General features: G+C 44.5%; 1 protein-coding gene across 15 annotated transcripts in view; it reads right to left on the minus strand.

Annotated features, from left to right (window-relative positions):
- Nucleotides 1–16,862, minus strand: part of FGGY (FGGY carbohydrate kinase domain containing) — a 426,891-nt gene that overhangs the window by 231,995 nt on the left and 178,034 nt on the right. For 14 of the 15 annotated variants that reach the window (XR_013448163.1, XM_078073063.1, XM_078073070.1 and 11 more), the window contains one exon: nt 8,480–8,608. The exons of the other annotated variant lie outside the window; for it this stretch is intronic. Coding sequence is in view for 13 of the 14 variants with exons in the window: in XM_078073063.1 (XP_077929189.1) it covers nt 8,480–8,608 (129 nt within the window). In the remaining variant the exon portion in view is untranslated. The remainder of the gene's footprint in view (nt 1–8,479; nt 8,609–16,862) is intronic. 15 annotated transcript variants of the gene reach the window in all.

Raw genomic sequence — 16,862 nt, forward strand, 5'->3', positions numbered from 1 at the left:
ACTACTTTGAGCTCGTCACAAGGAAACTGAATACCAGGTGTTTTTATTATTACCAGCTTTTGATGGAGACTTAGGGCAGGTTGTGACAGCCAAACAAAGCAGCTTGTTCATACGCGGCTGAGAACAACGGGTTTACTTATTTAACAGCCCGCCATAATACTGACTGTGGCATTCAGTGGGACAGAATGTGTAAAATGGAGTAACATCTACACACACGTACCACAATACACACACACGTGTGCGCGTGGATGTACACACACACACACACACATATACACAAGCATGTACGTATACATGTGACGCATATACAATTGTCTGTGTATGTACGCACACAAACCGTGTGCATACCCCATTCTTCTCCTGGTCTAGTAAGAGCCCCCGACACGTGGAATCATTCCCTTTTCCTAATTTGGAGACAGTGCAGCCTAACAGGGGAAGAGGCACTGACAGATGAATGAGGAGGCCCAGTTCCTAACTTCAACTCTGACAGTAACTTGCCGGACTGACCTTGGATGACTCACCGGTTTTCTGGGCCTCGGCTTTCTCATCTGCAAAGTGAAAAATCTGAGATAGAAAATCTCTAAGTAACCTTTCAGTTCGAAGCCTATGACCACTCATGATCCACAGCAGCGGGTATATCACACAGAAGAAGTTACCGTTTCTGAGCAGGGGCACAAGGGGGGTGGGACAGGGAAAGCTGGCCATGGCCCCGAGGCCCCACCGTCCTCCCCACTTTCTGATCACAGACAAAAAAGACTGATCTCCCAGCTGAGGCCAGTGCTTCCCAGTCCAGAGAAACCCAGCACTCCAAGAGAGCCTTGGGGCCTGGGGACAGGAAACCCAAAGCTCCCCCTCCGCCCCTCACTAGGGCTCCTGCAGCTGCTAAGGTCCCAGGCAGCAGTGGTTCTCATTAACCCAAACCTCAACTTAAAACAATAAACTCGGAACTCACATTACCAAATTCCTGCTCCCCCTCTCTGAGTCACATCCAGGAACTCCCGGAGCTGCCCTTGCTCTATCTGCTCAGGCACGGACACCGCGGTTCTCTTCCCGATTCCCCAGCATGGCTTTATCTGCTCGTCTTTCCCCTCCATTTCTTACAGACCGCCTGCCTCTCTGGATCCACCTTCCCTTTCCCATTGGGTATGCTCCCTCCTGCCTAGCTCCTGGCCTGAGCCCGGGCCTGGCTCCTCCACACGGCTCTGGTTTGGTCTGATTTGTCTACTTGGCAGTTGCACGTCACTCCTGCTGCTGACCCTGTGTGCCCAGTGCCAACTCGTCCCGCAGGCTGACCCCTCTGGGCACCCAAGGACCCTTCCGCTGCATAACCCACTTCCCAGGTCCCACCTGATGGTCAGGCTCGGAATCTATGGGTAGCGGGGTAGGGCCTAGGAATCTATGGGTTTTTAAAGGCTCCCCCACTCACATTTAGCAATCTTTGTTTTTGATCTTTCAAAATCCTCTCATGGTTATTATGTTAATCAACTCACTGATTTACTGAGGACAGACTCTGGGTTCTATGCTGGATGATGGGCATACAAAGGTGAGCATGATTTGGGGGGGGGAACACTGAAGTAGAGGCAAAGTGTTGCAGACGGGGAGGGATTCACTTTTTTCTAAGAGCGGGGTCAACTTTGGGGGAAGTCACATTTAGACTGAGTGCTGACACCTGAGTAGGGCTGTCCAGATGACGAGGAGAGGCCACCCCAAACAGAGCAAACAGCAGGAGGAAAAAAGGCAAGGGGGCAGAAGGTACGTGATGTGCAGACAGGAGGACGGGAGGTCTGGTGAGGCCTGCCTCTCAGTGAGACAGATGGGGGAGGAATCCTCTTGTCCCTCCACTCTTCGCTCTCACTTTTGTGTTCTTACCTCCCAGCTATGTTCACCTAAGAGTTAACTACACAAAATACATGTTGATAAAGTACTAATCTATTAGCAAAACCCTTATTTTGGGCTGCTTTTTGGCTTCCACAGAAATAAACTGGTGCAGAGAAATATTACCAGTGAGGGCATTTGGGTCTATAGCAGGCCCCTCATCTTCAGCCCTACTGACGTTAAAGGCTGGGTCATTCTTTGCTGTGGGCCAGGCCTGAGTGCTGTACGATGTTTGGTAGCATCCCTGGCCTCCACCCACCACACACCAGTCTGACAACCGAAGACTCTCTCCAGACACGGCCCAGTGCCCCTAGGGTGCGGGTGGGGTTAAAATCAGCCCTGGTTGAGAACCACTGGTCTAGAGAAACAGAAGGTGAGCTTTGGAGTCAAACGCAAGCTCAGATGTTGCCATGACACGAATTATGTGATTACGGAAGTATTCTGCTTCTGGCCTTCAATTTCTTCATGTATAAGACAGGAAATAACCTCTACGGAGTAGGATTCTTGTGAGGGACAAGAGATAAAGCAGATAAAGGGTCAGGCAGAGCACTTGGCAAGAGAGAGCAAGGAAGAATGGTCATAATAGCAGAGGTGCCAATAAGAGTAGTGGTTCTAATGCTTGTTTTTATTAATGATGCTGATGTGGTCATTGCTGGTATGATTATTAAGAATAAAGCCTAACTGGGGGGCACCTGGGTGGCTCAGTCATTAAGCATCTGCCTTCGGCTCAGATCATGATCCCAGGGTTCTGGGATCGAGCCCCGCATCGGGCTCCCTGCTCAGCGGGGAGTCTGCTTCTCCCTCTCCCACTCCCCCTGCTTGTATTCCCTCTCTCACTGTGTCTCTCTCTGTCAAATAAATAAATAAAATCTTAAAAAAAAAAAAAAAGAATAAAGCCTAACTGAAGCTAAAAAGTTACAAAGAGTAAGTAAGTTCTGCTTTACCAAGAAACCATAATGGGGCAAGAAATGTTGTGCTTACATCACCAGACACCACGTCCTCTAGAGATCCTTTTATAATTCTTCAAGTCCCAATTTGGGGCATATTCTATATTTTTCTGAAGCTCTCCAACTTGGCACATATAATTGTCATTGCTTATTGAACGTTTATTTTCTCTACTAGACCAGAAATTCCCAGAAGTCCAATTCTCTCTCATATTCACCTGATACTCCCAACAACTAGTAATTGGTCATCAATAGATATTTACTGAAATCCTTTTGTTACTATTTGTTACTTGCTAAAATATTTTTAAGAGTCAAATTCAAGAGTAGACTGGATCCCATTTTAATAGATATGCCATTCCATATAGCACAGTAATTAGGATGTGAGCTCTGGAATCAGAAGGCATGGATTTAAATGATTTACCACTTACTAACTGTGTGGCTTTGGGCAAGTCAGGTAATCTTTGTGAGCCTCATTGTTTCATTTGATAAATGGGAACAAAATAATAGGATGTATAAAGTTGTGCTGAGAATCAGCACTGCTTCTAGACCACTGATTGTGGCAAGATAGGTAGCTGACAAATTTTACTGCTCACTGGAATAAACTATATTTTGCTATAGGAGGGCATGGACCAGAAGCTCTTTTTATCATACTGGTTAAACCAATTCTTCTGCTATTGAGAAAAATCAAGAATGGAAGAAAGGGAGGGAGGGAAGGAGAGAGGGAGGAATTCAAATATCCTCCTTTTGGTTTGACTCTGCAACTCAGATAAACAATTTATACTAATTCAACACTTGGCAAAGAATCCAGTATCTGGAAGGAAAGAGCAATGCTAAACCTAGGCACAAAGTTTGCTCTTAGCCAACACCTGCTAACATGATGGGACACAAAGGACACCCATTTCCAGACATCCAGGAGTGGATCAGGGAGTGCCCAAACCCAACTCTTTTGCTTCATGAAGAACCGAGCCAGGCACAGCTACTGTGTAGGGATAATTGCCTCTCTCAGTTGTAGCATCCGTCCCTCATGGAGGGGATGCACTCATTCCTTTCATTCACTCAGTCACTAAACATGCATGTGTTAAGGGTCTTCCACGTGCAAAGCCCTGTGCAGGCTGCCGGGATAGAAGGATGAAATGACACAGTACTTTCTCTCAAAGAGCTGACAACTAATAAATGAGACCATGATGCACATGCAAGACTGGTGACATGTAGAGTAAACGGGAAGCGAGTCCAAGATACACAGGAACAGAGGAAGGATTGCTTAAGTCAGCTCGAGGGAGTCAGGGAAGGCTCCCAGAGGAGGTGGCACTGGAGTCAAGATTTGAGGGATAATCAGGAGTTTGATAAATTTAGAACAACCGAGAGAAGGGAACCTGAGACAGAAATCGGGTTGTTATTGCCTTTCAGGACAGTTGGGGTGCTGGAGCCAAGAACAGACCTGGAACAAAGTTAATACTATTTTTATAAGCTAGAAAAATATCAGCAGCAGGAGCTCTGGCCAGAACCAGCCCCACAAAGAGCAAACAAAGCTACTCCTATCTTCTGGCTGTCTGTTGGAGAACTTACTAACCAGCACCTTAAGAACAAAATGTTCTTTAATCTTTGATTTTTATTCCCACAAAGTCCTTCCTCCTCTTTTTCCAGAACTGGAAAAAGCATGGGTTAATTTTACTTGCCTCTTTGATCTTTATCCTCCTGTCCCAGGCTCCCTTGAGAATGAGAGCCCAGGGAGATTTCTCCAAAGCAGAGTGCTGACCCCTCCTATCAGTCAGAATGTAGGGTCCAAGGTAGGTCATGCTAGGTCAGCACTTGAAGGGGCCATAACTGTCAAGGCCTGTTTGCAAGAGGCTTGCATGGCCTCCAATTCTGACCTCCAAAGCTGGGTTCTTAACCTGACATTCAGCAACTTCTTAGCATGGATTTCATCTACCCATTTCTTGAGATTGCTTCTGACCTCCACCTATATAGAATCTAAAGCAGTGAATCCTGCATTCTGTCACCAAGTGCCCAGCAAGGAGAATTAGGGCACATTCGGGGAAGGCAGACAGAGTCCAGAAGCCTGAGGTTCTTCTCCAACTGCTTATCCAAAAAGAAGACAGCTCTCTTAGTACACTTCTTACTACAATAGTAACTCAGAGAACTTCCAATGTAAAAGCTCTTTGCGTCAGGCATTGTGATTCCAGAGTGAGAAAACCAAAGAGAGATGCCTCATAATAACGTGCCTACCATAGGCCAGCTACTACGTTGGCTGCTTTACCTACTCACATCATCGGCTCTCTTAACAACCCGGCGCGGGGGGGGGGGGGGGGCGGCGGCATTGCTCTCTCTTACTGCAGAAGAGGAAACACAGGAGCAAAGAGGTAGGATATTTGGCCCAATGTACACAGGTGGAGAGAGTAAGAATTTACATCCAGATCTTCAGACTCCATGTTCAGAGCCCTTATTTATAACATCACAACAACAGTTGTCTCCAACCAGTATTATAAAGCAACGAACATGCAAGCCAGGAAAGAACCACCAGAATTTTCTCTCCAGAAGGAGTGGGGCTTTGTCGGCTCTGTTCACTGCCATAACCCCTCAGTGCCTAGACCAGTAACTGGCAGGATTGCAAGCACTCGGTACATATCTTTAGTGACTATGCGGCTGGATGGTGGATGATCTTTCCAAGACCTTCGGGGTTGCGGAGGGCACAGGCAGGGTGAGAAGCAAGAGGAAGGCTCTGTTCCAGGCCTCCTCTCCTTCCCAGATACCTTAACCCTGAATTGGCTGAAAGGGGAGAGGAGGAAGTATCAGAAAGTACACAAAGGATAAAACTTGGTCAAAGTTACCATCTTGACTGTCTCTCAGTTGCTGGAGAAGCCCCTTCCTGTGCCTTCCCAGACACCACCGGCCCCTACGCTTAGCCCTTAAAGAATCCAAAGCCCTTATTCTACCTTTCCACATAAAGAACTTCCTTGTGGAAAATACAAGGGAAACTCATTAACTGATGAGCATTAAAAAGAATAAAAAGCCTCAGCCAAAGCTTCGGGGGGTAAAATTCCTATCACTGAACGTCTCTGATTTAGGAAAAGGGGGGGGGTCCTGTAATAGCCTGTATTCCTCCCAGTACAATTCAACCAACACTTTCTGAGTATCTACACATAGCAGGTGCCATATAGGGCACAGCAAGCGCTCGCCAGAAGTGAAAAAGGGTGCTCTGGTTCGTCCCTTCGGGAGGTCTGGGAAACTGAACCAGGAGCCCCCGCAGGTACAGCCCGTCTTTCAGTGTGCAGTGGTCCAAGCCCAGTGCTCGGCACCTGGGTGGAGGTGGATGGGTGAAACAAATTGAAAAAGCGTAAGCATTGAAAAAGCATGATGGAGAAAGATTCCCTGGCATCAAACATGGTACAGGATGTCAGGATTATGAGGGGACAGGAAAACACCCTATCTATCTAGACCACAAGTTCTTTCTGTGCCTGCTCTCTGAAACCAAAATCATGCCATTCTAATCAAAAGCACACACTGCTCACATTGAAAAGGGAGAGAAACACCCTTGTCTATAACTCAGTATTATCTACCAGTCAACCAACCCACATGTGTTACTGGCTGTTTACAACTTCTCAGGCATTGTGTTAGATCCTGAACACATAAAGATGAACAAGTCAGACACATTCGTAGACTGATGAGCACACTACCCTGCTCTGGAAGTCCGTGAACTATGTAGAAGAACCAGATACTGCTTATTATCCTGTTGCTTAAGGAACCATGAACTTCCACTCTCCAGGTGAAGGCCATTTCACCTTATTCTTGCCTTAATGTGACTGTACTCATTTAATAATTTATCAAGGACCCATAGGAACCTGATCCAGGGCTCGGCACAGGTGAGACAAGATTAATAATATAATGCCCTCAAGGAGCTCAAAGTCCATTAGAAAAGACAAGCAGATAAATCAGTCATTACAACCCAATGTAGATCATTTCTCCACTAGGGGTAGATAAAAGTGTTGAAAGAAGTACAGCTTAGAGATTTTTACAATAAATCTGAGTGCTCCATGGAAGGCTATGCAGAGAACAAAGCGTCTGCCACGAATCTTCAAGTTAGAGTAGAAGTTAGCTAGAGAGAGAAGTAGAGGACCGATCATCAGTCTGGGAATAGAAATACACATGTGTTTACACAAACTGAATTCTGGGAGCACAAGTCAGTATAAGTATCTGAATGACACCTCTAACCTCTGACACAAAGTATGGAACAGGATACATTTCAAAGTTTCTTTGACTATGATCCATAGTAAATTCATTTTCATCATGGGCCAGTATGCACATGCACTACACACAAAATATAAACGTATGTTCCATAAAAACAGTGTTTACTCTTACTATGTGACATGCACTCTGATGTTTTCTACTTCAGTCAAATCTATTCTGAAAAATCCAATGGTCATGACCAACTACATTGATCGTATGAAGTCTTAACCATAATTAACGACAAAAAGATTGTTAGAAAGAAGGGCTAGGAAAAAAAATATGGCTATAGTGGAAGTAAGAGATATTGAGAATCTGAAATCCCCCCCCAAAAAAAAAGGAAGGAAGGAAGGAAGGAAGGAAAAAAAGAAAGAAAGAAAGAAAGAAAGAAAGAAAGAAAGAAAGAAAGAAAGAAAGAAAGAAAGAAAGAAAAGAAAGAAAGAAAGAAAGAAAGAAAGAAAGAAAGAAAAGAAAGAAAGAAAGAAAGAAAGAAAAGAAAGAAAGAAAAGAAAGAAAGAAAGAAAGAAAGAAAGAAAGAAAGAAAAGAAAGAAAGAAAAGAAAGAAAGAAAGAAAGAAAGAAAGAAAGAAAGAAAGAAAGAAAGAAAGAAAAAGAAAGAAAGAAAGAAAGGGAAAGAAAGGAAGGGAAAGAAAGAAAGAAAGAAAGAAAGAAAGAAAGAAAGAAAAAGAAAGAAAGAAAGAAAGGGAAAGAAAGGAAGGGAAAGAAAGAAAGAAAGAAAGAAAGAAAGAAAGAAAGAAAGAAAGAAAGAAAGAAAGAAAGGGACAGCACTAAGGATGTAGAGGAGAAGAGAGTCATCACACTTGACTGTAACCTTGTCTCACTGTCCGCCTATTAAAATTCATGGAAGAGATACCTTGGTTTTTGCTTTGGTTTTAAATTCAGTGCCCCCAAGCACCACCTCTAGGACACAGTTAGTGTTCAATGAGTCTTTGAAATAATGAAGACATTTGAATGCCAGATGTGAGAGTTATTTAGGAGATGAAATCAAGACTACACTCAAAGTAACTGGATATAGGATAGAAGCCAAAATTATGAAAATAAATCAATTAGTCTCGTCAGGGTTTTGGAGTACCTTCAGAAAAAAACATAAAAGTAAATACACCACCACCATACATGCTAGCTGGAAGTTAACATATCTTTTTCAAATTTTCAGTAAACCAAAGAACCGTCCAGATATTGATTCAGATCATTTCTTCCCCTGTTATTCTGTATGGAGAAATTAATAAAATTAAAGTCCACATTTGATAAAAAGTTCTATAATTCTATCCAAATGCCTAATTGTAAAAGGGCTTTTTGTTTCTATATCTTGAACCACCAGCCCTTGATCCCTGCTTTAAAAACAGGAAAGGAGCGTGTTTGGTTCTGAGGACTATTCCACTTGAACCCGGTGTTGCTCACGGACCCGGAGTGAGCGGTTACCTAGGCCTCCCGCGTGGGCATCAATAAGTGAAGCTGCTACGGCAATTCCAGCAGGAAGGCCAAGGTCCTTCGCTGCCTCTGGTGTGAGCCCATGTCCAAGAGAGGCTCCAGGAGGCAGCACTTGGTTTCCTGGGTAGACAGGAGGAAAAACAAACACCTGTCAGTTTGAAAAACACAAAAGCGAACATAGGGTTTTCTTAAGAGAACCTCTCCACTCCCTCCCCTCTCTTCTGCCTTTTGTCAACATCATGAAGATAAAAACCATGCACCCACCAACAGTCCTTTTGCTCATTTGGTGACTTAGGTGCATGTCCTTGATTCCTATGTGTCACGCTCTGCGGTCCTTTACAAAATCAAGAGCTCTAAGGCACCTTTCAAATTGGAGAAAGATTCCATTCACGGGAAATTCCAAAAGATATAAACACAGTGGCCTCTTGAAGACGAGGTTAAAATGGTTAAAGTGTCCCTAACGCGCAGCAGCTCTACCAGCATACCTTACACACACACATACGCGTCCACACCTGGTCCCTGATTAACATACATTCCTAAGGAAGTTGAGAACATTTACTTGTGTAGTTGCTTCCTGTCAGAGGATAAGGGAGGGGATTATTTTGTTCCAATATAAAATGTCTTGAAAGTTTTTCTCCGTTGGAAAAGAGAACCCAGTCTAAACCTTGCAAACTTTTACAAGGCTGCTACTTGCACAACCACAGAAAACAATCTGAATGGTGTTCTTTGGAGTTGTGCAATGCCGCGACCCTGATATTTCAAGTGACCTTGAATTCCTGCAGTCAGTCAGGCCTTCAGTTAAGAATTTATTGATTGTCTTGCTTTGTGTGGGCGCTGTGGTGCTGTAAAAGGCAGTCCTTGCACCCAACCTAGTTAGGGAGATGAGATCAGGACACAGAGAGCCACGAAAGTCAGAATACAATGAAGAAATCCATCTGTTCTCAGGTGTTTAGCAGAGGCTGAGTCCTTCCCTTCCCCCTGCCAAGAAATATATAATAAGTATTTCTGCATTGCAAGGGGGCGGCGTGGACCCACATATATGCTCAGACCCCTCTGAGCTCCAAGATTCTAAGATTCTGAACGTGTGGTCAGCAGTTTGCTCAGTGCTAAGATGCCTACCCCTTGTTAATTGTTCCATGGAGCTCCACGGGTAGGCTGAGGTGTTTCAGGACTTCTGGAGGTGGAGGGGAGGGTGGGGGTTGAGGGAAGCAGAAGGTGAGTGGCTCACCAAACTCCTCTAATTAGAAACAAAAAAACCCCTCCATGACACCATTTTTATCCATTTTAGGTAATGAGCTTCTTCTATAATTGAATTTGAAAAAAGTCTAGCTAAGAAAAGCAAGCAGAAGACTGAAACCCCTGCAATATGCTCTGGAGCTTCACCATCCAAGATGGTAGCCACTCGGCACATGCAGACAGAGCACTTGAAATGTGGCTGGAATAATGCAAGGACCTAAATTTTCCACTTAATTTCATTTTAATTCATTTCAATTTAAAAACTGATACTCGATTCTGTTACTGAAAAACATTTTAAGTACATTTGAAACCACGCTGGGTGCGCAAATCTACATTTTCAATGTTAATGGAGGAAATGTACATCAAAAACTAATGATGTACTGTATGGTGACCAACATAATAAAAAAAAGAAATCTAAATATTTACAATGAAAATTTAGTGTCTAAATTGGGATGTACTAAGTGGCAAATATGCATTAGCTGTCAAAGACTTTGTACGAAAAAGTATGGCAAAAAATGAATGTAAAATATCTCATTAATAACTTTTACATCAAATATACGTTGAGATGATGTTTTGGATGTTTTAAGTTATATAAGATACACTGACATTAATTTCACCTATTGCTTTTTACTTTAATGTGGCTTCTGGAAAGTTTTAAATTATGTATGTGGCTCATATTCCTATAGGATAGCCCTGGTCTAGAAGATCAAGTCAAGACGCTCCTATGATGGGGTGGAAAGCAAGGAGAACTTCTCACCTACTCTGAATGCCCAAGCCATCAGAAACCTGAAGGAGAGCGGTGCCCTTCGCTGGGGACAATGTGTCTCCAGAGACATAGGATCTCAAGTATGGCACTACATCCAGTATCCACCACGTAACAGGCAGTGTTTGTCTCTACTGAGCACTGCTGTTTGAGGGACTGTGCTAAGGGCATATGATGCATTTTCTCAGTTGGTTGTCATAACCCCGTGTGAAGGATACTCTACTGTCCCCATGGCACAGATGGATGGGGAAAGTCAGTTTATACAGGGAAAGTAAATTCCCCACAAGTGTTGGAGTATAGGCCATGGATTCCACTGTGATGGACACAAACCTGTGCTCTTATTCATTAAATTACATACGAGTATATCTATTCAAAAAAATTTTTAAGTGAATGAAGAAAAGTGAAGTACTTTTCCTTTTTTAAAGATTTTATTTACTTATTTAGAGAGCGCGAGCACATGTGGGTGGGGGAAGGGGCGGAGGGGGAGAGGGAGAGAGAGAGAGAGAATCTCCAGCAGACTCCCCATGGGCGGGGCTCGATCCCATGACCCTGAGATCAGGACCCCAGCCAAAATCAAAAGTCTGGATGCTCAACCGACTGAACCACCCAGGTGCCCCCAAAGAAGTACTTTTAGAACAAACATTATGCTAATCATGCTCACTACCTTCAGATTTTTCTTAAACGGTTAATTTTTATAGGAAGGTAAAAATGTTTCACCTTCATCTCCGAGCTTCACAAACAGAAGGGGTATAATCTTCCTTAACAAAAGAGTCCGGACAGGAGGAGGATGAGCAAGATGGGGCACTCTGGGGCGCCTTCTGGGCAGCAGTTGAGAAGGGCTTCTGGAAGACTGCAGGTAGATTTCCCAGCACAGGCAGCATCTGGAGCAAAAGCCAAGGAACACGGGAGACGGCCAAACGGGCTGCGCAAGGAGGAACAGGAGCTGGGGGTGGAAGGGGCAGATAAGGCTGGAGATGGAAGGCGGACAAGGCACGCACTGCCATCCCGGCAGAGGCGTCCGAACTCCATCACGAAGCTCACTGCGAGCCTCTGGAGAAGCATTACAGCCAGGGTGCAAGGTGGCTGCATCTGTGCACTTTTCCAGATCTCTCCGGAGCACTGGCAGCAGAAGACAGCGAGGGTTAGGGAGAACACTTGTGAAGCGATTTTGGTAAGAGAAAAGATGAGGACCTCCATCAAGGAATGGGCAAGGGAGATGCAGAAGCAGGCAACAGGAGAGGTTTTGTGAAGCAGGCAGTGAGAGGCCACGGCGGTCACCTGGATACAGGGAGTATGGGAGCTATGGAGACACCGCCTGCATCCCCATTAAGGACGGACTGGCGGCCCAGGAAGGGGGGTCAAATCAGCAGAAAGCTGCTAGCTGCCAGCACCTGTGGGCCACTGTGCCGAGGTGACCCCTGTCCCAGGGCAGCCCCACCCGATGACCTAGCGTACTGGGAGCAGAAGGACTCTGATGGGCACCACTCACTCCAGAGCACTCTCTGGGCTGGCCAAGGGGCGTGGGGCTGTATTACAGCTCTAATCCTCGCTCTGCCCAGTCCTCCTCTCTCCCCCTTCCTATCACAGATGGCAACCCCTAATAACTACCTTGTAGTACCCCCAAATCTATCTCAGCATCTGCTGCCAGAGAACCCAACTTAGGGCAGTCAGCCAGGCCTTCTCCACAGGCCAGTGGTCCTGGAATGAAAATAAACATGCACAAAGATTCACATCCTCCTTTGAACTGGAACCACACCTTTCAGGAATAGTCTATCTGGGCCAAAAGCAGGAAGAAGCTTTGTTTATTTCAAGACCAAACACAAACAGCTTGGCATAAGAGAAGGTGCTAGAAAAGGCAGGAATCGCTGAGAAATCACCCCATCAGATCATGCTTTAAGTTTATCAGCCAGAGGGGCATCTGAGGGATTACAGGAGCTGTCAGAAACAAGCTTTAGTGCGCCTTGACAACTGTTCTGGAATTAATCCTCCTTTCGGCTCTTCCTTGATCATAAAATTAAGTTAATCACAGCATACATTTTCCCAGACTTAATCAAGACCTCACAGCCTCAGCATTGGCTGTCTCTCCTAGCCTTTGTTCCACCACTCATCCACGCATCTTAACAAACATTTCAGGAACAGTGGTGGCAACACTGAGGTGCTAGGGTGTAAGTGAAAGAGGCTCACACAGTGGTCTGGGCAAACCAGGGCTCTCGGCCTCTCATCAAGGGCTCGGCAGGTGGAATGTACATGGTATTCCCAGGGCACAGAGGAGGGACAGTGAGTTGGCCCAGGAGAGTGCAGGAAATCCAGATGAAGGTGACATCTGAACCCAGTCTGGTAAGATAGGTGGCAGATAGCTGGTTTCAGAGCTAGAATGCTCAGGGCAGATGAATGCCATTAGAGCAAAAAGCGGTTCACTGCTGGGAGCCCCGAGGGGCACAGAGTGTTTGAGGCATTCAGTATGTTGGCAAAAGGAGCACTAGGGAGGAGCAGAGAAGTGTGGGCCTCCAGCAGGGTAAGGAGCCCCAACTAAGGCCATGAGGCCCTGCCAGCCAACAGCTTTGAGTACTAAGATTTGTTTTTTAAGAAGATAAACCTACAGTGGAGAAAGGCTAGAATAGGAAACAGTTTTTATCTGTAAAACTATGAAGCCAACTGAAATGCAGGCTGCAAAACATTATGCCTAGTATGACTTCATTTTAAGAACAGCAACAAAGGGCGCCTGGGTGGCTCAGATGGTTAAGCATCTGCCTTCGGCTCAGGTCATGATCCCAGGGTTCTGGGATCGAGCCCCACCTCGGGCTCCCTGCTCCGCGGGAAGCCTGCTTCTCCCTCTCCCACTCTCCCTGCTTGTGTTTCCTCTCTCGCTGTGTCTCTCTCTGTCAAATAAATAAAATCTTTAAAAAAAAAAAAAAAAAAAAGAACAACAAAGAGGGTAGATGGACTATTTGTAAAAATACATTCCTGGGGGAAAAAGAAAAGAAAACTGTTTGTTTCTGGATGAAAAATTATTACTATTTTTTTTTTTTTTTTTTTTTACCAACCTATACTTTCTAAAACTCTTCTACCTTGAACACACATTTCTCATGTAAATTTTTTAAAGGTGTTTCCCCCTTAAATCAGGGTAAACAAATTAGGGCACATGTATCCAGAAACATCCTACACAGCCATCAAAATGAATGAGGAAGAATTAAGGTATGAACTTGGAGGGAAGTTCAAGATAAATTTGGTAAATCGTCAAGATACAGAATAGTGTTCAGAGTGTGATCCCACTTGTGAATTTTGTTAAAGTAGACAAAAATACAAGCACGTCTACTTCCAGAAAAATCCTAGAAAAGTATGCAGAATATTGTTATAGCAGGGATTGGGACCCAGGGTAGGACTTTTCCCTAAGATTTGTGCTTCCTCTCTACCATGACCTCACATTTCTTTTGTGATCAAAACAAACTAGCTTAAAGTTAAAATAAAAGCAAAATGAAGTTAAGGAGTATCCTGGGCACTTTTTCCAAACCCTGCTCGTCAGCCTGAAGGCAGAAGAGGTCCAAGGACAGTTCATTTCTTTTCTTGATTTGGCTGGCTTCTGTCCCTATCAACACACTCTCATGTTGGGGTATAAAAAAGTAATCACTCTGAAGGTTTGTGGGCTCATGTCCACTGAATTCCTATTCAGACGGGCAGATGCAGTGTGAGCGGTCAAAAGCTGGAGCCTACAATTATCTGGTGGTTGAAGTCCCTCTTCACAGGCGGGGGCTACTATTACACCAAATCTTTCCCTACCAGTTTTTCAATTATCTATGACTAATGAGCACTTTGGGAACAGTTTCAGACACACACATAATCCTCTTTCCTGACGTCAGCAGCAGAAATTAATGACTATGTGGATTGCTGGGAGACAGAAAATGCATTATAATCGTCAACAGAACTGTGATCCTCTCCAGGAAGGGGGAGATGGGGGAGGGGCATTGTTATTAACTGGAAGGTTCAATGTTCTTTTGTATCCCCACAAACAGGAGATGAAACCCAGGGAAAAAGTTGGCTCATGTCCTTGGAAATGTCAGAGAGAGAGACGTTTGGGCACGGGTGGCATGCGACCCTGGTTCCTCTGTGCCTGGCATAGGGGCACTGGTCCCTGCTCAGCTTTGCCAAGGTCAACAGGCCATCCAGACTGGCTGGGACAGCGCTCTAACCTGGCCTTGCCAGCAGTTGAGGCTCTCTGAGTGCTTTGGGACTGAAGCTACTTTCAATCTGGTTTAGGAGTGGGGGAACAGAAACAGGACTGTATACTCTTGTACTCGCCAATGAGAGGCTGGTGTTAATCTTAAGTTATCTTTATACACAGTGGTGTATGTAAGGTTGTCGTTTTATGCAGGCATCCTCTGGGCTGGGGTGATTTTACAGGTGGTTACGACCTGTTCCTGACTCTGGTTGAGCTCCAGACTTAGGTAAAGCATGAACACTCACCAAATAAGACATAATAGCATCATGTGCATATGGCAGCCAGTAGACTGGCTATTGATACTTTCAAAGAATGGACAGTATTAGGGGCTTGACCCATACCAAGCACCTAAATTCCTCTGTAGAGATCTCCGTTTAGGCGGGTTAGATCAGGGAGCCTTCTAGAACCACAACTGATACAAGACTGAAGGACATTCCGGTAATTCTTATTCCTGAATAGGAGTCACAGACATCCAGAACTATTCACTCAATCAGAGAAATTCACAAAAAACTCAAACCTGACATGCTCTGCCATCTGGTGAAAGACAACTTCTGAAACATTAATTTCTTCACTGCCCTTCATTTGCCTCCTAAAAATGACCTCATTTTGACTAGGAATTAAACCTTACATTATTGACTAAATGTAAAACTTTCTGATAATATCCTCATCATTCATTATTTATTACAGAAGTGTTTACTGAGTCCCTACTCTGTGCCAGGCACTGCTGTGATGCAGAAACTGCATTAAGGAACAAGACAGAGAAGTTCCTTACCCTCCCAGGGCTTACTTTCAGTAGACACAGGATTCTCACCCAATACCTCTTCTGAATTATATCTTGTAAATATTTTATCTTGTAAGCTCTTCTGTGGTGTGGACTGTCACTTACAAATCTTTATATCTCTGGTCTTATATTCTGACCTACAGGTGGTATTTAATAAACATATCACATAGTTTAAATCAAATTTTAAATGACCCTTACACTATGTTTTGTTTTCTCCCCATGCTTTTCTCTTCCTCTCTCTCCTGCTAAACACAGAATTACTCAAAGATGATTTTATTTATCACTGCATTCAGGTTCCCTCCCCCTAGGACACAGCAGTGTCCAGAACAGTTCTCGGTAATATCCATTCAACTGAATTTATAGCTTTCTTTTAAAAAGAGAAGACCATAGACACAGATCAATAACTTAGACAAAAATATTACACACACACACACACACACGATGCTGAGTATCAGCTAGGAGAGTAAAGAGAAGAGGAATGTGTTTCCTAACATAATCCCACCAGTAACACATCCTCATCTCTCAAACTCAGAGACAATGTAAGGTATCAAGACCTATGCGTATGCCTAGAAAATGGGGACCATTAGGCCCACGTCTCTCACTTAAGCACCCGGATGCTATGGTGCCGACACATTGTGGACATCACCATCTAGTGGAACAAAGGCTCTTAAATGCTCCTTGGCTAGTCAAGTCTGATTCAAGAAGTGGACAGTGGTGAACCTACAGGTGAAAAGCCACAGGTCTCATTGCTAAGTAGGTCTGAGGAAGGCAGGATGGACAGCAGGCCAAGGTGTTCGGACTTGTTCTGACAGGCAACTGCTAACTATTATATAGGTCAGTGAGCCAAGGAGTGGTGCAGACAACTTGTATTTTAGGAAGATAAATATCACAATGATAATAGTGCCTGTTGATCAAAACCTACAGGCTTTCTGGTCATGTTTTTGGCATTTTTCAGTTGCTCTCACCTTTCATGCTAAGCAACAGACCTATGAGGCTGGTATTAGAATCACTGCCTTGCAGCTGTAGAAACAAAAGCACAGAAAGGTTATTTAATTTGTCCAGTCACCTATCAGATGAGGGGCACAGTCAGGCTTTTAATCCAGGATTCCCAGATTCCAAAGTCGAGGATCTCCCTTCTAGATCATGTAGATTAGAAGGGGCTAATACTGGAGCCAGGAAGAATGATCTCAAGTGTTTGTTGAGTCATGAACAGAAAAGGAATGGTTTCATTTGCAGAGGCTCCCCTGGGGGGTCATGTCCAGGAACAAACCCCTAAGAGCCATGAAATCCCAGCATGCTCAGATCTTCTAGCTCCTTCCTTTACTGCCTTAGGGAGGTTCCAAAAACAGAGACCCTGGCCTGCGAATGGCCCATTGTG

The sequence above is a fragment of the Halichoerus grypus genome, chromosome 5 (genome assembly GCF_964656455.1).
Source record: "Halichoerus grypus chromosome 5, mHalGry1.hap1.1, whole genome shotgun sequence".
In the NCBI taxonomy this organism is placed as follows: domain Eukaryota; kingdom Metazoa; phylum Chordata; class Mammalia; order Carnivora; family Phocidae; genus Halichoerus; species Halichoerus grypus.